At 59.0% G+C, this 27,515-nt stretch overlaps 1 protein-coding gene across 1 annotated transcript; it reads right to left on the bottom strand.

Moving 5' to 3' along the window:
* Positions 1-3,063: 3,063 nt before the first annotated feature.
* NKD2 (NKD inhibitor of WNT signaling pathway 2) lies at positions 3,064-27,515 on the bottom strand. Its single transcript, XM_028139470.2, has 10 exons — positions 27,276-27,515; positions 27,135-27,170; positions 26,724-26,821; positions 7,354-7,414; positions 6,445-6,572; positions 5,926-6,021; positions 5,113-5,260; positions 4,683-4,767; positions 3,930-4,057; positions 3,064-3,732 (listed from the first exon to the last, which is right to left on the bottom strand). The coding sequence occupies exons 1-10, from the start codon at positions 27,298-27,300 to the stop codon at positions 3,125-3,127; spliced, it is 1,413 nt and encodes a 470-aa protein (XP_027995271.2). The 5' UTR covers positions 27,301-27,515; the 3' UTR covers positions 3,064-3,124.

The following is a 27,515-nucleotide window of genomic DNA, read 5'->3' as shown; positions in this document are numbered from 1 at the left end:
AAGGGGTGCAGATGCACGAGACACCGGAGCCCAGATGTGCGAAAGGCAAACTCCAACTGCCGAGATATGTGTGTCGGCCACAGCTCAGTGCCTGTGAGTGCCCCTGAGCCCGAGGCAGCACTCGGCCTCTCCTGCCGCTCCACTGCACTCTCCCCGAGGGCAGGCACCTCCTCCTTGCTGGGTAGGCTGCCAGCACCTGCAACCAGGTGCTGCCAGCTGTGCCTGTCGCCCTCCGAGGGGACCCCTCCACCCCGGGGGCTGCTTTCCTCGAGGCAGCCCAGCCTGGGCCGTGGACCTGGTGCGGCTGGTCTCTGGGCCCCACGTAATGCCACCCGCCCCTCCCTCCCACACGCAGGCTCCTGGGGCCCGGCCAGCACTGCCCGTCCACTCTGGCCTCCGGCCTCCCTGGCCCGGCATTGCTGGGGCCTCTCCGGTACAACTTCCCCCGAAGCTCTGTTTTGCCAGGATCAGAGTCAAGCGCTCAGGAGACAAGAGGGTGGCTGTGGCTTGTCTGTTTCTTGGTTGTTTTTTTGAGGTTGTCCCGCGTGAGAGGCGGATGAAGGTGCAGGAGTCGGGAGCACGAGGTCTCTGGACAGCGCTCACATCTGCCCCATAAGCATGACTGCTGTGGAGAAGGGGGCCGGACAGAGACAACCGCCCACCGGATTGCAGTGCCCTTAGCTCTGACACGCCCCTGGAAGCATCGTCTTTGTGTTGTCGGTCCAAAAATTAAGTTAATATGTGGGAATGTCTGCGCGAGCTTTTATTCATATGCCAGGCACTGTTGTTTTTTCTTTTTTTTAAAAAACGTTTTTACTGATTTCAGAGAGGGAAGGAGAGGGGGAGAGAAATAGAAACACCAATGATGAGAAAGAATCATCGATCAGCTGCCTCCTGCATGCCCCCCACTGGGGATCGAGTCCACAATCCGGGCATGTACCTTGACCAGGAATCGAACCGTGACCTCCTGGTTCGTAGGTCGGTCGATGCTACACGGGCGGGCAGCCAGGCGCTGTTTTCATCTCTTCACTGTGGATGTCTCAATCGTGAGGAGGCAAGGTGTGTGCCCCCTGCCCGCCAGAGGTCGCTACTGCCCGCGGGAGCTGGTGGGATGGATCGCGCAGGCGTGGTCATTCCAGTCTGGACAATGATACGCTTCTCTGCAGCTCAGACTCACTGGCAGCAACACGCTCGGCTTCCGGTGTGTTTGCTGGCGTTCACTGCACACACGAATGGTTCTTAAAACCAGGGTCTGGGGTCAGAGGCTGGAGTTCAGGCCCACCCGACTTCCCTGCCAGCTGGTGAGCAGATCACCTGCCCCGGGGCTGTGGCGGGGCCGCAGGGGCTGCTGAGATTAACTAAATACGGTCCCTGAATGTGGGACCACGTGCAGGAGCTCTGCACCCTGGGGAGCGGACCCAGGTTGGGAGGACAGGCGTGTCTGTAAAAACCCTGCTGCCCGTGGTGTGGGTGTCACTGTGCAGATTCAAGCGTGTGAATGGAGTGTAGGCGTCTCGCCAGGAGAGGGCGCTCCGCCCTGGGCAGCCGGCACCAGCCGGGGTCTGAGGATCTGAAACACATGGAAAACTGAGATTCGAGGGCTCTGGCCTCGAAAGATCCTGAGAACTCCTCAGTTCTCCCTATACACATGGCCTCGACTCATGGACAGACATTAGTTACTCGGAAATCCCGAGGGGCTTTACAATGGCCATGATCAGGAACGTGATGGCGAAAGGGAGGAGACGGTGGCAAATGACACGTCGGCTCCTCTAGAGTCTCAGCACAGAGAGCCCAGCGTCTCCATGGACGGCGCGGTCCTCCCAGCCCCAGACAGTGGCCTGCAGGAGGGGCTTAGGTTTTGGGGGGTTTTGTTTGCTTGTTTGTTTTTTAGAGCAGTGAAGTAGGGGGGAACATTACCCATACATCTGGAGTTGTGCATTAATTTCCCTTCCGCAAACGTCTGTATAGACAGAGACAGACACGCTGTCCGTGCAGCATGAGCCCCCATAGGCTGGTGCAGGTGGACTGACTGTATCTATTAAAAAAGCTCACTTTGAAACAGGGAATGACATATTACAAAATGCACATATTTTTATTATGCCTGTGGGGGGAGGGAACGCAATTACAAGTCAATCACCAATTAGCTTGATTCTTGGACACAGTTCCACGAAGAATGCAAATTCACCTGCACAGACTCTCAAAGTACCAGAAAGTCACCTGCTCGTCTCAGATGGAGGCCGGGGCAGCAGTGTCCTGCCACAGGGGGACGCTGCCAGCCAAGGTCCTACGGCCCTCGGACACGGTCACCGCCCCTTTCCCTCACCCTCCCAGCGGAAGCACCACATTTTCCCACAGGTGGGCATCGTGGAGGCCTGATGAGCACTACGATGGTTTCCCTGAGCCCAGAGAACAAGCGTCCTGCCTCCAACCTGCGCGGGTGTTCCAGGTGGAACCTACCACCTGCCCCGGCCCTGCTGTCCACTGAGCGATGCTGGTGCCAGCCCCCCCTGGACCTCCTCTCTGCTCTCATGGCCTCCCCTCCAGAATTCCGTGACCGCTGTGAGGAGCGCCTCCACCCGCCTTGTGGCCGCCCGTCTTCTGTGTGATCTGAGGCAGAACTCCCCACCGCACACGCACACGCGGCGCACGGAGGAACAACTGCTCCCCAAAACCGCCTCCTTTGGGCTGCAGAACGAGTAATCACACGAGGGCCGCCGCACTACGTTCACTCCCGGCTACGGGACAGCAAGGCCCCGCCACCCTGCACGTCTCGGTCCAAGGCCCCCAGCGCATGAGGCACCAAGAGACAAACACGGAAGTCAGCTGAGCAGAGTCCCTTCTGCGCCACGAGGGCTCATTCTGGGATCATAAATGAAAGATACAATGTACTTTTCTATGCGTACATATGGTTTTATGGGTTACACAGAATCACTTCGTAACTGGGAAGCGTCAGTGGCACCGAACGTGCCCATCCCAACACGCCATCCGTCAGGGGCGCGGAGGAAAGGCGAGGAGAGGAAGCGCGAAGGGCCTGCTCCCCGAGTGTCCACTGGGGCCACCGCAGCCGCCCACGGGAGACCTGCCGCCGGGCTCCGGGCCGGGGGCGCTGGGGCGGGCGTGCACGCTAGGACGGGTGGTGGTGGTGGTAATGGTGGTGGTGGTGGTGTTCGTGGTGGTGGTGGTGCTCGTGGCGCTGGACCACGGGCACCGCGTAGCCCTCCCCCACCAGCATGGGCGGCAGGTCCCGCACCACCTCGTGCTCCATTACCGCAGGCTGGCCCAGCGCGGCCTTGAGGGGCGAGTGGCCCTCCCTGCCCTTCTGCCGGTACCGCTTGTGGCCGTAGGGCTGCGGCGGGGGCTGCGGCGGGGGCTGCGGGAGGTGGTGACCGTCCTGGGGGGCCTGGGGCAAGGCAGCCGGTGGGTGGTAGCTGAAAGCCCTCCCGGGCTTGCCCGCACCTGGCATGCCCCCAATGGGCACGCCCCCACTGGGCACCCCAGGTGGCCTGCCCGAGCCCTTGGGGGACTTGAGGAACTGCTTTTCCTGCCCCTTCAGCCGGGGCTGCACGTCCAGGGCCCGGGCAGTGGGGTCGCCGGCCAGCAGGACGTGGTCAGCCAGCACCTGGGACCTGCGGTTGTGCACAGTGTGTGCATCTGACTCCTGGGAGCGGGACCTGCTCGGGGGGTGTGAGGCCTTGCCCTGGTGCTCCTGCTTGGCCTGTGCTGGCGGGGACCCTGCACACATGGGACACAGACCATGAGACCCTCTGCAGGGCCTGACACCTCACCTTGGAACAGGTACCCCCGCCCCCGTCCACATACACGCCTGGACGCAATACTGCAGCATAGTTGTGGCAGGAGCCCTAGAACCCCCAGGCCAGGGCTCATGCTGCTAAAGGAGGCTTCTTACCCACGTCCTACCCAGTACCTACCAGGTCCGAATTTAGACGTGTAGTTCTCTATTCCGGCCAGGTCCAGGTAGTGGTTTCTCCGCTCCGTGTTCTCATCCACGCAGTACAGCCCCCTCACAGGGCAGGGGTGGGGGTCAGCATTGGGCCTCCTGCGTGGGGCATAGGGCCGAAGGGGCCTGACTTTCACACAAGGTCAGAGCAGACATTCCTCAGAGATGAAGGGGGCACTGAAGGGGATGGTCCCGGGCAGTGGACTCTGACCAGCACCCACCGCCCAGAGAGAAGCATCAGAAAGGATGGGTGTCCGGGACAGCAAGGTCCCCAGCTGGCCCGGGACCCCACCAAGACCCCAAGATCACTGCTGCAGACTGCCTTAGGGAACCTGCAGGAACTCCTGTCTGCTGGTCCCCGAGGCAGAGATTGGGTCCCTTGCTCTGAGACCTCCACTGCCCGTCACCATCACAGCTGGTGAATGGAATCAGTGTGTCAGAGTGGCCGGACTGAGGGTCCCTCGGCTGACCTGCTCTTCAAGCCTCACCCAGCCCTCGGACAGACACTGGGTGTGCTCAGCTCCAGCCCAAGTACCGGGCCACCAAACGGCACCCTCACCCCAACCGGGGGCTGCACCCAGTGCTCCTCCACACCCAGGTGCTCGTCCTGGCCGTCCGCCCTGAGGGGGCAGCCCCTGAGGCCTGCAGGAAGCAGGGGTGTGGGTGGGCTTCTCCCCGTGAGGAGGGTACACCTGGAGGGTGGAGCCAGACCCCAGCCCCTCACCTGATGTGAGCAGACAGCCTCCTGTCAGCCACCCTGGGGTCCTCGAAGACCTCGCCCTCCGTCCTGCAGCGAGTGGGTTCCCGGTCTGAAAGAGTGAATTCACTCATTCATTTGCTCACTCCTTCATCCATTTACTGAGCAAACACTTCTGAGCCCCTGCCAGATGTAGGCCCTGCTTTCCATGTTCAGGAAACCCTGCTTTCCATGTTCAGGAAACCAGAGAGTTTGCCCCGGTGGGGAGAGGAGGGGGAATGGGGCACTGAACAGTAGACACAATTAACATGACTCCCATGGCCTGGTGTGTGGGAGGTAAGGGCTATGGGGAAATGCAGAGTGGGGGTAAGGGCCAGGCGGAGGGTCTGCAGGGAGGGGTGGGCTGCCAGTTAAAGCGGGGTCTTCAGGGTATCGGAGCAGGGGCCCAGCCCCTCACCCTGGCAGGCGGGGAGACCCTCCCTCCTTTTGCTGGAGGGCTCAGGGCTGACGGTCAGCTTCACACGGAGGGTCTTACTGCTGCCCGAGGAGTGGTTGACGGAGGCGTCGACGACCTCGTAGATGGTGTGCATCAGGCTGGACATGTCCTGAGGATGGCACCGGCGTCACTGACAGGCAGACGGGGCTGGGGAACTGCCCACCCGCCACCGCCTCCAGGCTGCCTGCCTGAGTCACTGCACCCCATACAGCCCCCATCTCTGACAGGACGACTTACCCAGCAGCCTTTCTCACCCCGACTTTAACCCCGTGCGGCGGCACCAAACCTCCGGGGTAAGTAGCCCTGCTATCGTTGAAATCACATCTCTTGGACCTTTTCAATTTCACACCGAATCTATATGTTCAAAGGACTTAGCCTTCAGATAACGACCTAAGTTTTGCTCTTTAACCCAAAGACACTTATTTCTGTCGTCCTATGTGCCTGCTTCCTTCCCAGGGGCACTCTGCCCATCCTGGACACACAGGCCAGCCGAGGTGAGCGCCGAGGGCATCCCGGGACCCTCGCCACCTTGCCCAGGAGCTGCCGGCCCCACTGAGCCTCAGGGGGATCCAGACACAGGCTCTGCTGGAAACAGCGCCAACAGCCTGGGCCACGAGGCTCCCGAGGCTCCAGCGGCTGCCTGGGTCACCGCCGCCCCCTCCCACCCTAGAGGGCTCTGCCTGTCTCCTCATCACCAAGACCAGGGGTCCTGGCATCTGTCTGCTGCCAGCTCCCTGCCCGGCGGACCGTCTTCCGAAGACACAAGTGCATCACCTCCCTGGTGGCCTTCCCACTGTTGTCGAAGCCGTAGAGCGTGAAGGTCCACTCCTGGCGGTTGTCCTCCTCCACCGAGACGTCGCACTGGAGCGCCTGCAGGGCACAAGGGGTCAGAGGCGGGTGGGGTCGTCACCCTGCTCTGGGACCCCGAGCCTCCCCCCACCTCTCAGGAAAACAGGTGTCCTTCCATTGCTCCCAGGAGCTCCTGCCTTGGAAGGCCAATGGTGGACCTCTGTGGCATCCCGGGGTGCTGGCGCCACACCAGGAAGTCCCCGGATTATTTGGTGCCACATCGGCCAGTTTCAGCTGGATTTGTGGCCACACCTTCCTTGCCCACGCCCACCCCCACCCCCTTTCCCAGAGCTGGCGGATGTTGGAAGCACATGCAAGCTTTGCCGTAGCTCCTCAACCGGCTGAACCTCAGGCAAACTGCCCAGGCAAGGCCCTGTTTTAGGGCCCATGTGCGCCTCGTCCAGCGCGGACCCTTTTGCACCTGGAGGCAGAGCAAAGACCTACGTCGATGTTCAGGCGCTTCTTGCCCAGGCCTCGCAGACCTTCGCGGTTTGCCGCTCTCTCAGCATCATCTGGACTGAAGAGCTGTCCGGTACCCTCTCGACCCTCAGCCTTCTCAGGGGGCAGTGCCACTGGAGGTAGAAGAAGGAGTGAGGGAGAGCCATCCCCACCCCATCCCGCCCAGGTAGGTGACTCAGCAGCGGGGATGCCGGAAGGTGCGGCTGGGGAGCCTGTGCTCCTTCCCAGATGGGCCTGAGCTGAGAGCCCATCCTTCCAGAACAAGGAGGCATCAGGAGATCTGTGCAGAGGGCAGCGCAGCCCTCACCTGGGGTAGCCATGGTCAGGTGTGCCCTCAGCTCTGGCCTGGGATAGCCATGGTCAGGTGTGCCCTCAGCCCTCACCTGGGATAGCCATGGTCAGGTGTGTCCTCAGCCCTCACCTGGGGTAGCCATGGTCAGGTGTGCCCTCAGCTCTGGCCTGGCATAGCCATGGTCAGGTGTGCCCTCAGCCCTGGCCTGGGGTAGCCATGGTCAGGTGTGCCCTCAGCCCTCACCTGGCATAGCCATGGTCAGGTGTGCCCTCAGCCCTCACCTGGGGTCGCCATGGTCAGGTGTGCCCTCAGCCCTGGCCTGGGATAGCCATGGTCAGGTGTGCCCTCAGCCCTCACCTGGCATAGCCATGGTCAGGTGTGTCCTCCTGGCTCTGCCCACCCAGCCAGCAGTGGCTTCGGAGATCATGGTGGGGAGGAGGCTGCCCTGTGTTGGTCTGGGTTTGGTGGGGAAGTTAAGGAGCATGGAGTGGGCGTGCCTATGTCATCAGGGCCTCAGCTTGTCCAGGTGTCCTGAGGGCAGGTTTCAGGCATATGCCTGGGGTACAGGGTAGAGTCTGTGGGGTTCGGGGAGCAGGACTTACCCTCTAGAGGACACTGGTCCTCCCGGAAAGGTCCCTCCTTGGGGTCCCCACTGTGGAGCTCCTGCAGGGAGAACAGGGAGTGTGTGACCACGTGGCCCAGGGGCAGGTCATAGACACCAGCCTCCGGGGGTGTCACTGCAGAGGAACCAATCTGGGTACACCCACGAAGCCTCAGATTTTTAAGTAAAACACACGCACATCCCATGGTGTCATTGGTTCCATTAGAACCACCTCCAGGCTCAGCCGGCGTGGCTCAGTGGGTGAGTGTCAACCTATGAACCAGGTCACGGTTCGATCCCCGGTCAGGGCACATGCCCAAGTTTTGGGCTCGATCCTCAGTGTGTGTGTGTGTGTGTGTGGGGGGGGGGGGGGGGGCGACATGCAGGAGCCAGCCAATCAGTGATTCTCTTTCATCAATAATGTTTCTATCTCTCTCTCCCTCTTCCTTCCTCTCTGAAATCAATAAAAATACTTTTTTAAAAAAGAAAACCTTACTTTTAAGAGGAAGGGAGGGAGGAAGGAAGGACGGAAGGAAGGAACCACAGAGCCCCCAGACCGGCATCCAGGAGTACTGGAACCCAGAAGAGCCGGTGGTGCAACTCCCATGGGGCACGCAGCCAGGGAGCGCGAGGGCCGTGGGAGCGACCCTGTAGCACTCCCAATGCCACGGTAACGACACAGCAGCAGCCCGAATACAGCAGCCAGCCTGTGACTAGTGCCCTGAAGTGCCTTTGGAAAACATGTTCATCCACATATATCCCAACGCTAGAATCTACAGTGTTTATCCACGAGCTAAATCAGCAACTACCTCTGAGATAGAGAGGCTCAAATAAGGGGATAAAAAACATTTGGGAGGAAAGTAACAATTCTTGTTCCTATGACTGGTGGTTTCAAATTCATCCTGGTTTTTAATCTGTGCTGCTTTGGCTAAACAGAAGGGCCAAAAGCTTTAATTGCAACGGGGAAACCTACCACAGGGATGCTGGCCAGATGTGCAGCCCCTCCCCGCTGGGGTGACCTTGTTGGCAGCTGACTCCCAGATAATTAGGACCCTTAGTGAGACAGGGGCACAGGCAGATACCCCATCTCCTAAAGTCCAGCAAGTGCCCACCTCCCACATCACCCTGCCCAGGGCGGGGCCAGCCCTACACCTTCCTGGGATGCCCCCACCTGCCTTCCCGGATCTGAGCACCCTGTGGTGGGGACCCCCCTTTTAAAGCATAAATTTCTGCTCTCACTCCTTTTGCCACCCCCAAAGGAGTCCCAGCCTCATGCCCATAAAAGTCCCTAACTCCCTCTCTCATCCCAATCTGGCCCCCCTTCTGCCTGGCCGGGTTTCCATAGAGGGCCCTCAGCAACATCCTCACTGCTCCCCTGGATGACGGAGCTCTGTTTCTGCACCCCCGACCCCCATCCCTGGGCTCCCTTACCAAGCCTGCAGGGCCTCTGTGGCACCGCCCACCCAGCACTGCTGACCTGCTGATCCTCTCCTTCCTGCTCCCACCACCAGGCATCCTCTCCTTCCTGCTCCCACCCCCAGAGGCCCTGGCACACTGTCCATTCATTCTCCAGCATCTGCTGGCCACTGGGGACAGGATCTCAGCCCCACACACCCCAACGCTTTAGGAACCCCAGGTCCTTCTTCTGCATGTCAATGTTGGGTGGCTGTGACCTTTGCTGTGGGGTCTGATCCTTACCCCTTTCACCGTGCAGGGGCTCTCAGGAGGCTGGGGGGACGGGGGAGGATGGGATCCTTCCTGTCTCTTCCAGCTCCTGTGGCCCCAGGTGTTCCTGGGCTGGTGGACGCATCTCTCCGACTTCTCCGTTGTCACATGCCTCTCTCTGTGTCTTCTGTGTGGAGTCTCCCACTGCCTCCCTCTTACAAAGATACAGGTGCAGGCAGTTAGGGCCGCACCAGAATGAAGTTCACGTTGGCAGGGACCCTCTTCCACATCCGGTCCCAGCCGCAGGTCCCCGGGAGGAGGACAGGGTCTCTGGGGCCAGTGTTCAGCCCCACCGCCCGAAGCTGGGCCTGGTCTCCGCCCTGTTGCTATTGGCCGACAATCCTGAATCCGCCGCCTAATCACTTGGGCCTCGGTTTCCTTTCCATGAAGCAAGGAAGGGATTCCGAGGAGGGAGTGGGGCTCTCCAGGTGCCCACGTACGTGTGCCAGGCACGTCCACATCCCCCACTGTGGGACCTGCACCCCAACAGGGAGAGGTGTGCTGGGAGGACAAATGAGGTAACACCACAGCGCTGACACCGGAGCTTCTGACTCGAGTTCCTCCTCTCACCTAAACAGGCCGGTATCAAGGCTGGGGGCAGGGAACACACAGTCCCTGCTCTGAGCGAGCAATGTGACGCACACACCGCCGGAGGAAACGCGTCTGCTTCTCCAAGTAGATTCCTTGCAGACTCAAGAGGCCTCTCTGGCTTGCATTCCTGAGAGCGTGGTGTTCCCCAGGGGCGAATGTTTGCTCTGTCCAGAAAACCAGCTGTGTGCGGAGTCCCGGGGGCAGGTCCCCTTTCCGTGGACGGGTCCGGGACATTGGTGATGAGGATCCAGCGTGACCGTCAGGAGTGGGGCTGGCACCTGGGCACCCCCCCCCCGCCCCCTTCATACACACACAGGAGCTGCTCCGGAGCCCTTCTTTTCCACCAAAACAGACTCAGGTGACCCACTCAGTGCAGCTCACAGCCCCTGATGGCCCACGACCGAAAGCCCCAGCACATCTGGGCGTCGGGGAGCACTGCCCTCCTGAATCTGAGGTCAGGGCTACTCAGAGTTCTGGGCGAGTCCCAAAGTCCTTGTCTCCTCCCCCAGGTGCAGTGGGGATGCAGGAGGGGGCTTTGTGCAGACCAGAGTCCAAGCAGGTGAGAAAGAGGTGGTGGTGTGTGTGTGCGCGAGGGTTTGGGGGGGCAGAGAGAAAGACGGAGGCAGAGAGGGGCTCCTTTGGAGGAAGGGCCCCTCTCGGGGTGACAGGGAGGCGGCAAACTGAGCAGGCCTGTTGGCGGCATTTTCCCAGATCTCACTGTTCCTAGGAGGACAGTCACTGATGCCCCCTCGGTGATGGTGACGCGGTGGGTCCCTCAGGACAGGGTGGCCTTACATGCTGGGTGAACATTTGGGATCGCGGGGCCTACACTCCAGGTCACAGGGTTATCTGGAAGGTGGCGGGGAGCAGCTGCTTGCAAGGCTGTTTCCATAAAAGCACCCCATCGCCAGGGCCAGGCATTCAGGGGGGGGTTCCGGCCGCCAGCAGGCCGAGGGCTGTGTGGGAGCCCATCTGCCCCGAGTGGCTCGGGAGTCGGGCTACGTTCAGAGCTTGCCTTTTGTAAGAAAGGCTCGGTGAGGGGGCAGAGGCCGCTTTCTGCTGGCTGCCAGTGGATGGAATTTGACTTCAAGGTGATCCGCCAGCGTCTGTCTGGAAACACCACGGCAGCTTTGAAGTGGAAGTCTCGGTTTCAACGGCTAACCAGTTTCAGATGTGACAATGTAGTTTTATGGGCTTAATAATTCCGACACATGTGCGGCTGGGGCCCACGCAGGGTCCCGCTCAAGGGGCTGCTGTAACTGCTATTCTGAACTTCTGATTTTAAAGCGAAAGATCAGGGATGATGAAACCGAGCGTTCACGGGCAGGGGGCCCTGCAAGCAGGCTTCCCAACGAGCTGCAGATGGTTTTCGTTTCTTTCTTTTCAAACTTAAAACAGAGCTTCAGGATCCGGCAGGGGCGTTCCTGGGTTCTGCCCATCGGTACTTCTGGGTTAGGACGATTTAATCAGACTTTGTAATAACCAAATTTGGAATTTGCATGTAGAAACCCAGTCATTTGGGATCAAAGGGTCTCCTAAAATAAACATATGTGACTCTTCACATGAGAGTGGTAACTTACACCCTGCATGAGGTCTCCGGCTTCTTCTTCTCCCTGTCCCAGCCTCTCACAATTCTGCTCATTTTACGAAGACACAAAATGGCCCCAGCTGGTTTGGCTCAGAGCGTCAGCCTGTGGACTGAAGGGTCCCAGGTTTGATTCCGGTCAAGGGCACATGCCCAGATTGCGAGCTCGATCCGAGTAGGGGGCGTGCAGGAGGCAGCCGATCAATGATACTCTCTCATCATTGATGTTTCTATCTATTTCTCTCACTCCCTTCCTCTCTGAAATCAATAATAAATAAAAAAATTATATATATATTTATAAAGAAGACACAAAATGTATTTCACACCCCGCTTACCCTGGCCTGTGGAGACTTATTTGTTGGCACTCATCCACCCAAAACCACCCTGACCCTGGAGGGGTTCCCTGCCCCTCCCCCCACGTGGACCTTGCTGGAGATGACGGCCACGCCTGTGGTAAGGATGACTGATGACACACTGGGGACAGGAGTGTCCACCGAGGACATACTCTGCCAGGAATCCAGCCCATGGCCGGCCCGCAGTGTGTCGGTATGAAGAGGGGACCCGAGGTGGACCCAGGCCACCTGCTGCAGGAGTGATGCCCCCTAAACACACGCAGGGGCAGCATCGTCATCGGCAGAGGGTGAGCGAGGAGCTGGGTTTAACAACATGGTGGCCAGGATTCTCTTTCTCCCACACTTGGAGGTGACGCATTAACCCACATGATTCGGAGGAGAAGCAGTTACAGCCCCTGACCCCAAGCCCCAGGCTTGTCACTAGGACCTGAACCCACGTCCTCCCAGAGTCTCCATTGCGTCCGGGGCGGCTGAGGGTGAGCAGGCTTCCCCAGGCAGGGGATGACACGTTTCAGCACAGACACTAAATGTATGTGAGCATATACACGAGTGTGTACATCTAGTCTACGAATACATATATGTACAGACACGTGTAATACACACCATAGAGACACAATATGAACGCATGACACACGCGCAGCATTTTCACCCTCGATAACTGAGACGTGACCATGACATGTGCCCCCACGCCCAGGGATTCCCATCCTCAGCACCTGGAATGTTGCTTTCCGTGCAACGCTCAATGTTCTAGTCACTTTGCAGCCACTCAGCCAACCTCATTTTCTCCTCCCGGTTGTGCTGCTACTGTTTTTGTCTTCAGAGCTAACGATTCAGTTTCACAGAAAAAGGAAAACCCAGGGTGATCTATCTTCCAAATGCAGCTGCTGTTCCCCGAGCACACTGGCTGCAGGTCACAAAGCACGCACAATAAAAGCAAGACCCGCGGCTCCAAACGCCTGACCCCTCCGCACCCTCGGCCACCCCCATTCAGGCGAGGGCCATGCCCCCGGGTTTCAAATGCAGAATCGGCCTTCCCCCAACCCGGATTCTTCCATGGGAAAGCCCGCTGGACGGTTCGTTTTCTTCCATTAGTATTAAAGCCTCATGCTTCCTGTTTCGAAGGAAGCTTATTTCCACGCTGGGAGGGAACAATGTACATTTAAAGCCTGTAAGTCGGAAGGCGCCGTGCGTTCCCGACCCGCGCACGTCCGTGCCCTCAGCGGAGAGGGGCGGACTGGACGTGGGGGAGGGCTGCTCTCGGGACCCCCCGGGCTGAGCTGCTCGGAGAAAAGCAAGGAGTGTGTTTCCTCCTGTAGAAAGCACCTCTGCCGCGTCACGTGGAAACACACCCTGCACACGGAGACGACGCAATAACCTCAGCCCGGCTCTGTTGTTGTTGGCCGAGGCTCCTGAGATCAAAGGAAGGAGGCCAGGCCGGAGGCGCTCCCCTCCCTCAGCTCTGGTATCTGGCAGCGGTGGCCACGGGATCTTAAAGGAGCAGAGACAAAACCTAAGCTACTTTCACAACCGCCAACCCAAATCCAGCCTTAGGGCAATTTAGTTGAGACCCCACAAGTGAAAGATGAAGCATTTGGAGGAAACCTGCACACACATGTGTTAAGCGACAATCTTGTCCTGAAGCCAGGCCCAGGGTGCTGCGTGGTTTGGGAAATTGGGGGGGGGGGGGGGGGGGGGAGTGGCACAAGTGCAGGACTCCCCCGCCCCCCAACAGCGCTTCTGCGGTCGTTCCCAAACCACAGAGCAGGAAAGACCCCTGGTGCAGGGTTCTTGGGATGAAGACCGTCTGGCACCGTGATGTGTGAAGCTGGCCGGCCAGCCAAGGACCCATTGTCTAGCCACTCGGGCAGCAAGCCTTTGACCCAATACTTGCCTGTCAGGGCTCTGAGCCCCCCAGACAAGCCATGACTGATGTGGCCAACGTCCACTGCCCCTGCCTGCTGACCCTGAAAAACCTGAAAGCAGGAACTCTGTTCCCTCTGCCCTCGCATCAGAGGACGAGCACAATCCTTCTCCATCGGGGCCATGTTCTGTCCATGACAAGCCCAAAAGAAGGGGAACCAAGGAGAGGGCTCCCTGAATACCAGGCCCAGGTCCTGCCAGGCAGCTCCCTCTCAGCGCAGCCAGAAGGCCGGTGCCACCCTGCGCTCCCTGGCCACTCCCATCGGACACTGGGTGGCACTGGACATCCCCAGTGGAGGGCCCGAGCCGGAGCCGGGCTGGTGCAGCCCTCCTGACCACCGGCGGGACGTGTAGGACCGTTACCACGTTCTAGCCGGGGCCTTTCTGCTGGCGGCTGCCAGCCTGCAGCCTTTCCTTAGGGACATGGGGGCCAGAGTCACCACCTCCACACACGGACCACAGATGTGGTTGACTCATCACCCCAACCACTCCCCGAGCTTCCTGAAGAACGCAGGGTTGGTCTCTGCTTAAAATACACCTCAGGCCTCGGGAGGAACCTCATAGAACAGCCATCGCACCACATTCTCCAAGGGCTAAAGGCAGTTTTGTTTGAAAAGAAAACCTAAACCACTTTAAACAAATCAATGGCGGCCCCCCTTCTTGGCTCCAGCCCTTTTATCACAGCTGGGAAGGCGGGGTCTGGGAAGCTCGAGATTGCGGACTTGGTGGGTGTGGGGCCCCAGGGCCGTCTGGCCCTTCTCCTAGCAGGCGACACTGTCCAGACAAAGCGTCCGGCTTCCCAGAGCTGCCGACAAGTCCGGGAGGCGACCATGCGGGCGTTTAGTGTAGCCCCTTCTGGGAGGCGGCGATGGGGTGTAGGCCGTGGTTATCGTCACCCCCTTTCTCCTCCCTGTCCCACCCGCGCCCTGTGCCCCAAACCTGGAGATGCAGGGATGGCCACGCCCACTTCCGTCAGAGCTTTCGTCAATGCCGCGTCACTGCTGAAGCCTCCACCCCCACCAGCTTCTCCTGCACCCTTGCTTTAGCTCTCCAGGCACAGGGGCCCATGTTCTGACACTTGCTGTCTGGATCCCCCCACAACCTGTGAGCCGCACAGTGCCTGCCACGGGCACGGAAGCCTGCTGGTCCGAGCACAGGCCTGGGGGTCTGCCTGGGTTGGGGTTCTGGCTGCACGACTCCATGCAGTGTGCCTTGGGCAAATCGCCTCACCCCACTGTGCCTTGGTTTCCTCTCTGTGAAAGGGGAAATGACTGCTGTAAGGGGTAACCAGTAAGTGTGCCAAGTGCTGTGAACGCATCACACTCCTGAGTGAAGGTCTGTGGGTGTCACCCAAGGTATGCCAGGAACGCCAGGTAGGCCCGGAGCTTCAGGGGATGCGGTGGGGGGGTAGGGGGAAGATGCTGAGGGACCTGGACGCTGACCATGGCGAGTTGGACCATCCAGGTTCCCGGACAAGAGGGAAGGATGAGCCCAAGGCCACCAGGATTGGTGCACCACCTGCAGGGAGGTCCTTCTTGAGCCTAGGATCAGGTAGGTTTCTTTTTTTATTTCAGAAGACAAACCTGGGCCTCGCTTGCTCCTGAGCTTATGTGAGAGGCTGCGTCTCAGAGGGTTGTCCACTTGAGACCTGAGACACACAGGGCTACAGGCGGACACAGCGCGGGAGGGTCCTGCCACAGCCGACTGACTGCCCAGGACCACGGCCACCGCCTCAGGTTAGCCAGCGCTGATGGCAGAGGGGCTCCCACTGTAATGAGCCACAGCCCTGGCCCACGAGGGCTCTGCACAGCAGCGCTCCAAAGCCAACCCGCCCAGGCACTTCCAGGAGTGTGTTAAAATAATCCCGTTTGAATTCTCATATTAAAATATGCCAGGTTTTGCCCTAGCCAGTTTGGCTCAGTGGATAGAGCACTGGCCTGTGGACTGAAGGGTCCCAGGTTCAATTCCAGCCAAGGGCTCATGCTCAGGTTGCAGGCTTGATCCCCAGTGAGGGGCATACAGGAGGCAGCCAAACAATGATTCTCTCTCATCATTGATGTTTCTATCTCTCTCCCCCTCTCCCTTTCTCTCTGAAATAAATAAAAATATATTTTAAAAAATACGCCAGGTTTTGTTATTGTTGTTGTTTTGGGTTTTGTTTTTGTTTTTGTTTGCTTCTCTGATTTCAGAGCTCAAAACTTGTTACAATTTCCTTGGGAGACATTGCAGAACAAAAGGAAGTCCTTCCCCTCGGGCTGGCCCTCATCGTGAGCAAAATTCCAGCTGGCACAAGGAACGGGACCGAACAGACCCAATTTGTTTCGTTCTGGCACGAAAAAGGCTGCCAGCGGTGCCTGCCACGTATCCATCAACATGAAAGTGGGTGAGGCGCTCACAGGCCGCAGTGGGTGTAGTTCAGGGTGAGGCAGATGGTGTCCCTGCAAGGCCCGGAGACCTTTACACTCAGGCTTCTCAATGGAGGGGCACCCCAGCGAGGCGCTCAGCCCAGCGAGGCACTCAGTCCAGCGAGGCACTCAGCCCCAAGAAGCACTCAGTCCAGAGAGTTGCTCAGCCCAGAGAGGTGCTCAGCCCAGAGAGGCGCTCAGCCCAGAGAGGCGCTCAGCCCAGAGAGGCGCTCAGCCCAGAGAGGCGCTCAGCCCAGAGAGGCGCTCAGCCCAGAGAGATGGTCAGCTCAGTGAGGCGCTCAGCCCAGAGAGGCGCTCAGCCCCAAGAAGCACTCAGTCCAGAGAGTTGCTCAGCCCAGAGAGACGGTCAGCCCAGAGAGGCGCTCAGCCCAGAGAGGCGCTCAGCCCAGAGAGATGGTCAGCTCAGAGAGGCGCTCAGCCCAGAGAGGCGCTCAGCCCAGAGAGGCGCTCAGCCCCGAGAGGCGGTCACCCCAGTAAGGCTGGCAGCTCCCCGAGAGGCAGTCCTGACCAAAGCCAACACTGCATTTTGCTGTTTTGTTTCCAGGACTGCATGGTGTGCTCCACCCAAATGGGTGACTGTTACGCGTGTTGAGACATCCAGTTTGTGGGTGGGATCGCGCTCACCTTGGTAGAAATTAAACAGTGGCTGTCCCCCCTATTTAAGGAGAGTGTCCCCAAGCTCCAGGCATTGTGGCAGTTTTGCCTGGCATCCGGTTGGAGGAATTAGGCAGAACTGAGCCTTCCAAGGCCCCTCAGTGTCTCTAGGGAGCAGCTGATCACCTGGTCTGCAGGTACCAGCCTAGCACTATGAAGAGAAATGAGAGGGGAGGTGGTAGAAGGTGCCAGGCGGGGATCCTAAAAGGCCTTTGGAGAAGGACATGTAAGCAGACACCTGAACACAGGAGGCAGCAAGCAGAGCTGTAGGGGGCAGGCCTCTAGACAGAGGGGCAGCATGTGCAAAGGCCCTGGGGCAGGACCAGCAAGGAGGCCCCAGCAGAGCAGGCCCTCTGTGAGGAGGTTCAGGGGCAAGACACAGGGTGAGGGGTGTCAGCCTCCTGGGCTTTCACTCTGAGGAGGTGCTGGTATTGGCCAGCCTTATGTTCCCAACACCCACTTGGCTCGCAGAGGTAGAGGGGAGAAGCCGAGGTCTGGTTAGAGGAGAGGGAGATGGAAATGGGGCACAGCGGAAGGGGAGGAGGTGGAAACGGCTAATTATGAGAGACCAAGTTGACAAGTTTCCTGAGGAATGGGACCTGGGTGTGACAGACAGAGGATGAGGGACCACTTCGCTGCGATGGAGGGGCTGGCCAGTTGTGTCGTGTCCTGCCTTATTCCCACGGGATGCAGGCAGCTTCCTCTTACCTCAACTGCACTATGAGGAGGGAAATTGCAAGGCGGAAAGTCTCCTAACATTTGGGGACACTGCTGTGCATGGTGTGGAGAGCAGCTACAGGGCTACAGCGTTTGGACAGGTTCAAGCCTGGGACGAATGAGAGGGCACGATCCTCTCGTGGCAAAGCCACATGTAAGTCCCAGTACAATTATAGCCAAAGGCTATGGTTGTAAGCTTGACCTTATGGTCCGAACCTGTGGTCCCACGTGCCTAAGTGATATAGGCTGTGGGAGGTGCAGCAAGTAAACAAAGCTTGATCAGGTGCAAGTAATTGAGTAGATTCGAACCGCCCCCCTCCCTCGCCTCCCCGAGAACGTTGTAACCACGCCCTTACTTTGCCTCGTGGAATCTGGCTATAAAATAAAGACTCGGCTTTCAGGCCGTGGCACCGTCGCTAGCTCTCCATCAGAGAGGACAGTGTCCCACCCAGACCCAGCTTTCTCCTCTTGTCTGTCTTTTCTTAATCCTTCACCGCCCCCTCTCAGGCTCACCGAACCTGGCTGTGCTGGCACGGCACACATGGAGTGACCCGTAGCCCCTGTCAAGTGGGCCCCTGAGGTGTTTCTTCTCAAGCTAGGTAAGTCAATGTGCTTAAACTGGCCGCAGGCTAATTAAATGTTGTTCCAGATGCAGAGACAACCACATCCACAATCCTGCGTCTAACGGGGCCAGATGTGGGGCTGAGCTGGACTGCACAGCTGGGCCCACCCTGCCGGCCACCCTCCCTTCCAGGCTGGGCTACCACAGAGTCAGAGAGCTGACCCAGACGGGGACCGAATGGTGAGCTGCAGAGCATGGTCGAGTTCCTCGTGGCTGAAAACGAGCCGGTCATTACACCAGAGGTTTGTCCGCATTCGTGGTGTAGTACCTAGTTTTTCTGAGCATAGAGCTCAAATCTGGATACCTTCTTAAATCAACACATGCTAAAAACGGAACAGTGTTAAATTGTCGCTCAATGCGGACGCTGAAAGGGTGACCTCAAAATAAGGACTTCAGGGGGCAACATTAACGTGAAGGCCACTCCCCTCTGGGCAGAAGAGCTTTGCTGAGAGCATTTGTTACTAAGTCCCTTTTGTGCCAAACAGAACAGAAAGTTGCGAGCATTCTGACGCTACGTTTTCGTGGGTCATGTCCTGGGCTGAACAGTATCCCCAGAACCCACGTCCACCCGGAACCGCAGAATGTGACTGTATTTGAAAGCATTTGCAGATGTGATGCGTTAAGATGAGCTTATGCTGGATTTAGGGTCAGCCCTGATCCAATGACTACAGGTGTCCTTGCAAGAGGAGAGGACAGACGCAGGCGAGAGGCCACGTGAAAACGGAGGCAGAGACTGGAGCCATTCGGCCAGAAGCCCAGGGGCGCCTGGAGCCCCCAGATGTTGGAAGAGACAGGAAGGACCCTCCTCCAGAGCCTTCGGAGAGCACAGCCCTGCCAGCAGCTGGGTTTCAGACTTCTGGCCTCTAGGACCCTGAGAGAATACATGTCTGTTGGTGTCACCCAGTTTGTGAAACTTGGTCACGGCAGCTCCAGGAAACCAACATAGGTAGCTTCAGGCTACTTTTTTCATTATTTAAAATATTTAACCCTAAGGCCCTCCCAGCATGGGCTTATCTGGATTGGTTGTCAAAGTCCTATAATTCCTGAATGATCTACCATCAGAGGTCAATGACCACATGACAAGACCATGTGGCTGGCTTCCTTCAGGAAGAACTACCCAAACAGTACTGGTGGGACCTGGGGTGGAGTCAGCCCCAAACTTCTCCTGAGGATCCAGGGTCCTACGGGGCCGTGGGCCAGCCCTCTTGGTATAGGACACACATATGGACATCTGTAACCCCGCAGGCTGGGGATGCTCGTCCTCCTCAGGGAGCAGCATTTGAGAGAAGATATCCCTCCAGGCCAGGAGGATGGCCACATGCCCCAGATCATCAGGGTCTGCTGAGCTTCCGGACAGAAAGAAGAGAGGAGAGGCAGAGAAGGAGGAGGAGCAGCAGGAGGAGGAGGAGATAAGGAGGAGGCTAAGGGAGTGGAGGAGAAGGAGGAGGGGAAGAAGAGGAAGGGAGGGAGGAGGAGGGGGGAAGAAGAGAGGGAGAGAAAGGAGGAGGGGACTGAGGAGAGCGGTGCCCATCCCTGAGAAGAGTGGGGCAGGGGTGAGGCCGGCCTCTGCCTCACCGTGAGCTGTGTCCGGCAGGCAGCCCCACCCCACCAGGCGGGCAGCGGTGTGGTCTGTGTGCGCGCCCCCAGACCAGCCCTCACAGAGGCTCTGGGTGTCTGTTGCAGGGAAAGGAAACGAGTGCTCAACACATTTTCTCCTCCAGATGAGAACAGGGAAACACTTTCTTATAAGAGTTAAAGTGGGGATAGTTGAACCACAGAAAAATATCCACCCTTCCTTCTTCCAACCAAAACAACCCGAAGGAGTTACAGGAATTGGCTCTGGAAACAGGAAACAGAACATGTGGCTCACAGCTCCCCTCCCCAGACCCACCTCCCCTGGAGCCCTTCCGGGGGACCTACGGGTAGCAGCAGGGGACGCTCACGGAGGGCGGCGATGCCCAGAGACTCTGCAAAGCCGGGCACGGGCAGCCACCTGGTGCCGGGGGCACTGTCTGCGACAGGTTGGAGAACGAGGCCGCAGGAGCCTCCCTGCTTGGGGACCAGACACCCCTTGGTCCTGCTCTCCCAAATGACAGGTCCCAGGTCAGAGGACAGCAGAGCCAAGAAAGCCCTCTGACACCAGGGTGAGCAGCGGGGAGAGACCGTCTCAGGAGAGACAGGAGCATCTCCAGTCCTAGGTACCTGGGGGGGCTCAGGAAATACAGAGGGTGCTGAGGATGGGGATGCAGAGTCAGGTACAGTGAAAAGACACAGTTCAGAAAACAAAACGATAGGAAAAGGCGCCCAGGGGCCCGGGCTGAGCGTGGGCTGCGTCCCCCGGCTCCCTCGGCTGGGACCGACTGCTTCCTTCCGATCATCATAGCGGACAGCCCAGCCACAGCAGAGGCAGTGAGGAGAACACGGGGTGGACGTGCAGGGAGGACAGGTGCGGGGAGAAGGGAGCTGAGGAAACCTTGTGGTCTGTTAGGGACTGAACTGTGCCCTCCCCCTTAGCCCCCCTCCCATATGTAGAAGCCCTGCCCTGGGTGCCTGTGGATGTGACCTTATTTGGGGTTAGGGTCATTGCAGGTGTTATTAGTAATATTAGGGTGGAGCCTGGTCCAATATGGCCTGTGTCCTGACAAAAAGAACATCCATGAAGAGGAAGATGCACAGAGGGATGAGCACATGAGGATCTGGGGAGGGGACAGTCTACAAACCCAGGAGGAACCACCTTGATCTCAGACTTCTGGCTCCAAACAGTGAGACCAGAGTTCTGTTGCTTAAGCCACTCCTGTCAGTCGTGCGGGTGCGGCCGCCCCAGGAAACCCACTCTCGGCCAGCCGCCAGCCTCCCCTCTCCCTGTGCAGGGCTGGGCACCTTCCTTCTCACACCAGGTGGGTTTCTGCTGTGACGCTGTCAGCTCCTCACTCCACGTGTGTGGAGTCATCAGAAAAGCACCTTGCCAGGTGGGCACCCGGGACCAGGAGATGTGCCCATGGGAGGCGGAGAGCAGACCCTCTGCACTCCTCCCAGGTCTCCTCACAAGAAAAGGGGACACAACTACAGTGGGCGAGCCCTGGGGTCTGTCCCCGCTGGGCACCAGCTGGGCCTGCCTACAGGCTGCCCTGAGAACTTCCGGGGACAACACAGGCCTTTCCTTCCAACCCGGACCCTTTCTGAGGCAGGTGTCCACCCAGGAGAGGCTCCGCTGCACTCCTGCAGCACCGGCGATGCCTCACAGCGACTCAGACAGTGGCTTTCCTCAGATCCTGCCTATTGGACAACTCCGTTCAGATGAACTGCCCAGCTCAGGCCTGAACTACTGCTTCTGCAGACCACGCCCCTGCCAGCTCGGAGACTGGCACAGGCTTCCTTTCTTGGAGAGAGGAGGCAGGGCCACAGGACACCATGCCCCCCGTGCCTGCTCAGTACACCTGCCCACGCAGCACGGTGCTCCTTCATAGAGGATGACCCCATGGGCATAGCTCACCGGTCCGGGTGCAAACGCGCAGCCTCGTGCCCCCAGCCCAGGAGCACCTGGTGTCAGAGCTCGAGAAGGTCGTGAGTGGAGCCTGACATTGGCCTTTACTGACCACATGTGGGCCGCTGTCCCACAGGCCGCCCTCGCAGCCCACCCATGGCGAAGGATGCCCAACTGCCCGGCCCAGCAGTGCCAGAGCCAGCTGCTGTTCCCGACTCTGCACATCTGTCACTTCCTCTTTCCACATACGACTCCAAGCAGAAGCACACAGGACCAGCTGTGACCTACAGACATGAAGGTGAGCAGCAGCCCCAGGCCTGGAGCCGGGTCTGGGTGGCTCTGAGTCACCACACAGGCCACCTCTCACTAACGGTCCTATAAGGGAAGCCTTCGGGGGGGACAAGCCTGCCACATGTTAAAATGGCCGTGTCACGGGGTCCCCAGTTATCTGTGAGCAGAATTTCTTTGACAACCTCTGTTGGGCTAGCCAGGTGGGTACTCCTTGGCCATACAGCGAGGGGTAGATACAGAGGACATGGGCCTTGACCTCTCCCCTCCTGAGGAGGGTAGGGCAGTGCCATCCAATTCCCACACCCACACTCACACTCGGGAGTTTAAGCCATGTCTTGATCTGTACTCTCACCTCCTTTGATTTGGCCAGATAGCTACTAGGGCTGAGCTCTGATTTCTGAAGACTGCAAAGTTGCACAGATTTTTAAAGAAAAGATGAGATGTAAGCTCTTCAACAACCAACACCCTCAAAGTCATTCAAATGCCTTAGCACAGTGAAAATGTAGAGATAAGGGACAGACGTGACCGGGATGCAGCATGGTGTTTTCTGCGGTGGCTAATCACCTCCCTGAGGAGGCAGGGCGGCTTCGGGTCCCTTCTTCCCTTTGGGCCGCTGGGATTCCAGCTCCTGCGGCAGCCGCAGGGGCTGCTGGTGCCTGAGGAAGCCGGCACAGAGGTCTGCAGTCTGCGGCTCCTTCGCTCTGCCTGTGAAATCCCCCCACTCAACTGTGTCCCTGGAGCAGCCCTGGCCTTGTCTGCCTGTGGAAGCCAGCGCACCAATGGACACGGAGGGCCCGCCTTCTCTGACGCGGCTGCCCCGTGAGAACACATCCGAACAGGTGCCATGTCTCCTGGGCAGGCCAGCAGCACATGGTGCATCTCCAACAGCTTCCTGGGAGCTTCTCTCGAGACCAGCATCCCAGGGGAAGTGCCTCTGCTGACCACTGACCTGGATGGGGGACAGGCTCTGCAGCCAGCCTGCGGCCCCGCTGTGGCCAACCCCAGGATCTGCTGGCCTAGCCCCAAGGCCGGGGTCCGAGCTCAGCCTTGCTGGTGGACATGAGTCCTTGACACACAACATGAGGGTGCCCGCATCTGAGCTAATGAGAGGTGGGCATACACACTGCCTGTTAGTGGCTGAGCCCTTCAACGGGCACCTGGTTGGGGCAGGGGCAGGGGCATGGCATCCAGCCCGTCCATACGGCCCTCGGTCTCTCCTGAGTGTCTGATGCTATTGGCTGCCTGCCCACAGATGGCCCCAGCACCCCCTGCAACCCCACTGACACGGGGGACAGCCAGCTGAGCGCGGTGGCTCCCTTTCCCCCCGAGAGTCCTCTCTGCAAGACAACACCCGTCCACATTTCCAGGCGAGGAAAGGAGGCGAACTTGAGCTACTCACTCCAGAAACACTCAGAGCAGCGAGCTCCCTCAGGGTCCTTAGGTGGTCCCATCACCCCTTTCCAGGAGGTGTATCCCACAAAGTGGCCTGGTGGCTCCTCAGATGTGAATTAGTTGGGACCCCTTGGCTCACCCTCGGGTAGGATGGGGTCCAGGAGGGCCATTTGCAATTTCAGAAGCATGGGTAGGGGTGAGGGGCTGATGCGGCTGACCGTGGGGAGAGGACCCTGGTGCTCGGCAAGGCCTGGACCCCCAGGACTTGTTGTCAGCTCCCCCGCATCCATGAGAGCCTTCAGGCCTCTGTGCACATTTGTGCCGGCCTCCCCACACGGCGGGGCCACGCCTGAGGGCAGGGACACGGCTGCCTGTATCCAAGGTTCCCACAGTGGGTGCCAGAAGAAAGTGAAGAGCTGCCAGCCCTGAGGCCCGGACACCCCGCAAAGGCTGGGGCTCCGTGAGGTTAGTATCCCAGAGCACGGGTCACAGAAGACGGAAGGTCGTCCCGAGGGGCTGCACTGGCTGGAGGACCTGCCACCTGTCTCACTGCAAGTCACACGGAGGATGCCTCTCCTTTCAGGAGGCCTGTGGCCCGCTAGCCAAGGGCTCCATGGCATCCATACGTCTCAGGACATGCGTTGATTGCTCTGTGTTGACTGCAGACGGGGTGGTCCAGTCTGGACAAATGGAAATCTGTGTTTTATCCACAACAACATTTCAATTGTTAGCAGTGATTCTTATCTTCTGAACTTTCCCCAACAGCCTCAGGGTGCGTTGGAGAAATTAGAGAGAGGCGGACAGAGGGTGAGCGACCGCGTGCAGGGAAGGGCGAGTTTCCAGAATAGTGACAACCAGGTCTCCACAGAGCCTCACCGTGACCCCTGCTGCTCCGTGGCTGAATCCACCTTTAGAAATAGCACTGCCAAATGCTGCTGGTGCTACCGCCTGTCACTTCTCACAATTTTCACACATGCATGAGCTCAGTTACTCCACTTCTTACATCCTCTGTGCTGCACTTGCCAACATCCCACATCACCCTGGCACAGCCCTGGCCCTTCGGGGGCACTCAGCAATGAACCGACACAGGTCCTGCCATGACCAGACTGCAGCATTTCTCAGAATCAACAGCAACACTATTCTGGACTGTGAAGCAGGGAGTGCGCGCGCCTGGAAAATGCTAGTGTTTATAAGAACTTTCTTGAGATGGGCACTAAGTAGATACCAGGAGTCAACCCATTAACAATTAATGGACAAAACCAACTTCATTGCCTTTATTTCGGCGACAGTTAGATGCACTTTATTTCCATGAGGCCATTTGCCAGTTCTTGGGCAGCATACAGGGGGAGCTTCAGGGAAGGGAGGAGCGTGTCCCCTCACTGGCCCTAGTCAGACTCACTGGGTGGCTGCCTGCCCCAGGCTGGCCTTCCTCAAGGACATCACCTGGGAGGGCAGAGATGATGGGTGGAGCTCTGGGCACCGCACAAAGACAGGGGCACAGGACACTGGGCTGGAAACCGGAGATCTGTAGGACTCGACACCCAAACATCCCCCGATTGAGCCACTTCCAGAGGCAGACCCAGGAGCAGGGGTGGTGAGGCAGGGGTCACACTCAACCTGGGCCAGAGCCACCCCAGTGTGTGCCCAGTGAGTGAAGCCTGGCAAGCAGGGGAGCAGAGAGGGGCAGCGGTGAGGATACCTGTGCTTCTGTGGCCGGGTGAGGTGGGCCTGGTCCAGGAGGTCCAAACTCCAGGCTGGTGCCTGGCGAGGGGCTCCCGGCCCCATGATGAAATGAGGAAAATATGGCAAACGCAGTGCTATTGTCTTAAAGCTAAAATGTATTTAATTTAGAGGACCATCCTGTATTCTGAGATTTTGTTAAAAGGACCTCTCTTTCATGACATGAGAGTGTCTTAGTCAGTTAGGGCTGCTACAACCAAGACCACAGACCGGGGGGCTTATAAACAGCAGGCATTTATTCCTCACGGTGCTGGGGGCTGCACGTCGAAGATCAAGGTACCACAGACTCCGTGTCTGCTGACAGCCTTCTGATTCACAGACAGCACCCTGCTGCTGGGTCCCCACACGGCAGACCGGACAGGGCGCTCTCTGGAGTCTCTCAGAAGGACAGGGATCCCACCATCAGGGCTCCTCCCTCATGACCTATTCGCCTCCCTACTGCTTCACCTCCTAACACCGTTACCTGGGGGGTAATTCAACACATGAATTTGGGGGAAACACAAATGTTCAGACCACCGCAGAGGGCAAAATGAAAAGAGAGCAACCTAAGCCAACTCCCACACCAATCTTTCAAAAAAATGTCCCAGGAGTGGCGTCCATCAGCCTACAAGATTGGTCCAGCCCTAGCTCCCACAATCTCACAGCAACGCCGGGGAGCCCCTCGGCTCAGGGGAAGCACTGCCTGGTGCTGCTGGAACCACCTGGTTAGGCCACCACCTTCTGAACAGATGAGAGCAAGCGCCCAGAGGGTCCTAAGGACTGAGGGAACCATGTCCCCAGGGACGAAGCCCCCAGGCAGTACAGCTGGTGGAACCAGCTCCAGCCTAAACCCTTGACCATGAAGCTAACGCTCACACAGCTTCCCGCCGGCCCCCGCTTTACCTGCTACACACAGGAGAACCAAGCTAAGATGTACCATCCTGTTGTCAACACCCCACTTCTCTCGGAGGAGAAAGACGGCCCCGGGCTGCTCCCGCGGCAGCACCCTCATCCCTCAGTACCAAGACGCACAAGTCCATTTAACATCACCATCCAACGTTCCGATGACCTACCCAGAAAGTACCTTAAAATGTATTTCCTACCTCCACAGGCGTGGGATTAAAACTTCACTCCCAGAAAGCAGGAACTCTAACCCCAGTATGGGTTTGATTTCAGGGCAAATCTGGGCAAATGAGGTGCAGTGTTTACAAATACACTCAGAACTTTTCATTTGTCAACTGGCCAGAAGAATGCCGTTCCAAAAACAGACATGACTTCCGCCGAGCAGTGGAAAGAGGGTGGGGTAAGGGGCAAGCAGTGGGGCAGTAGGGGTCTCGGCCATTTGGTGTGGCCGGCCATCTACACAGATCCAGTTCACACTAATGCCCATCCAACGCCCACTTTCTCCTGCTTGGCAAACATGTGAAAGTTGACCCAGGCCCCTCTGGTGCCACCCCTCTCTTCAGGCAGTTCTCTGCTTCTGGTTGCCCCTGGCAGCACCTGCAGTCTGGGACCCCCCTCCCCGCAAGTCCATCTGGAGTCTGGCTTTCCCATGAGCCTCCCTGCAGGCCAGTGGTCACCCACCCTGCAGATGGGAGGCCTCTAATTCTGGCCACCTTTGCTGTGCAAGCGATTGCTCCTAAAGCAAACCATGCCCCCTCCCCGCCAAACCTCCAGCCTGGGGTGTTAGAGGCTGATCCTCAGGAGCCCCACTGGCCTGGCCTGTGGAGGCTGGGAGGGACAGGTTCTCTGGCCCAGCGGGCACCACTCCCGGCGGGACATCTCAGCCTGCGCCTTCTATAGCTGGGTCCCGGCGAGGGGGCACAACTCTAGCACTGGCGTCCCTGGGCCCCGCGGGCCGACCCTCCCCACCCCCACCCCGTCACGCCTACCTGCTTGTCCCGCGCGCGGTGCTCCACGCCGCCGCGCCGCTCCGCCTCCACGGTGCCTTTGCGGCCACTCGAGTACGCAGACACCACGAAGCTGTCCCCTGCGGCCCGGCCAGAGGAAGCGCGGGAACCGGGCACCAAGGAGGGAAGGAGATGCGCGGTGAGCCCCGCGGGCGCTGTGCCTTAAAGATGCCCCGCCGCCCGGCGGGCCCACCCCATTCCCCATTTCCGCGCGGCCTGGGGCGCAGGGCTCCAGTTGGGGAGCCGGGGCCGGGGGTGGGGTAGGGTGGGGGCCTTCGCGCTCCCGGAGATCCCGCGGCAAGGTCCCCCCACCCGAGGGCACCGGGGCAGAACGCACGTCGGGCTCTGGGCTCTGGGTCCCGGCCGGGTCGCCGCCCCACCCGGCCCGCTCACCTTCAGGGTTCTCTCTCCGCTTGAAGGCTGCGGCGGCTGCGGCGCGCCAGAGGGAGGGCGCGGGAGAGGGAAGGGTGAGTGAGTGGCCGGCGCCCGCCCGCCAGCAGCCCGCCCGCCGCCCGCCCCGGGCCCGAGTCTCACCGTGCTTGGACTGAAATTTCCCCATGCTGCCCTAGCCCTGGCTGCCGCCCGCGCTCCGGGCGCGCGCTCAGGTGCGGGTCTGGGGTCCGGTGCTGGGGCTGAGCGTGCGGAGGGGTCGCATGGACCCGGCGCCAGGCCTCCGCGCCAAGTCGGGGGGAGTGGGGTTCCGGGGTCTGGTGCAGCCGGGACGCTGGAGCGGGCGGGCGGGCGAGCGGGCGCGGCGACAGCAGCGACAGAAGC

This window comes from Eptesicus fuscus, chromosome 4 (genome assembly GCF_027574615.1).
Source record: "Eptesicus fuscus isolate TK198812 chromosome 4, DD_ASM_mEF_20220401, whole genome shotgun sequence".
In the NCBI taxonomy this organism is placed as follows: domain Eukaryota; kingdom Metazoa; phylum Chordata; class Mammalia; order Chiroptera; family Vespertilionidae; genus Eptesicus; species Eptesicus fuscus.
Note: the sequence above shows the minus strand (reverse complement) of the source record. Positions and strands in the feature narration are given on the sequence as shown.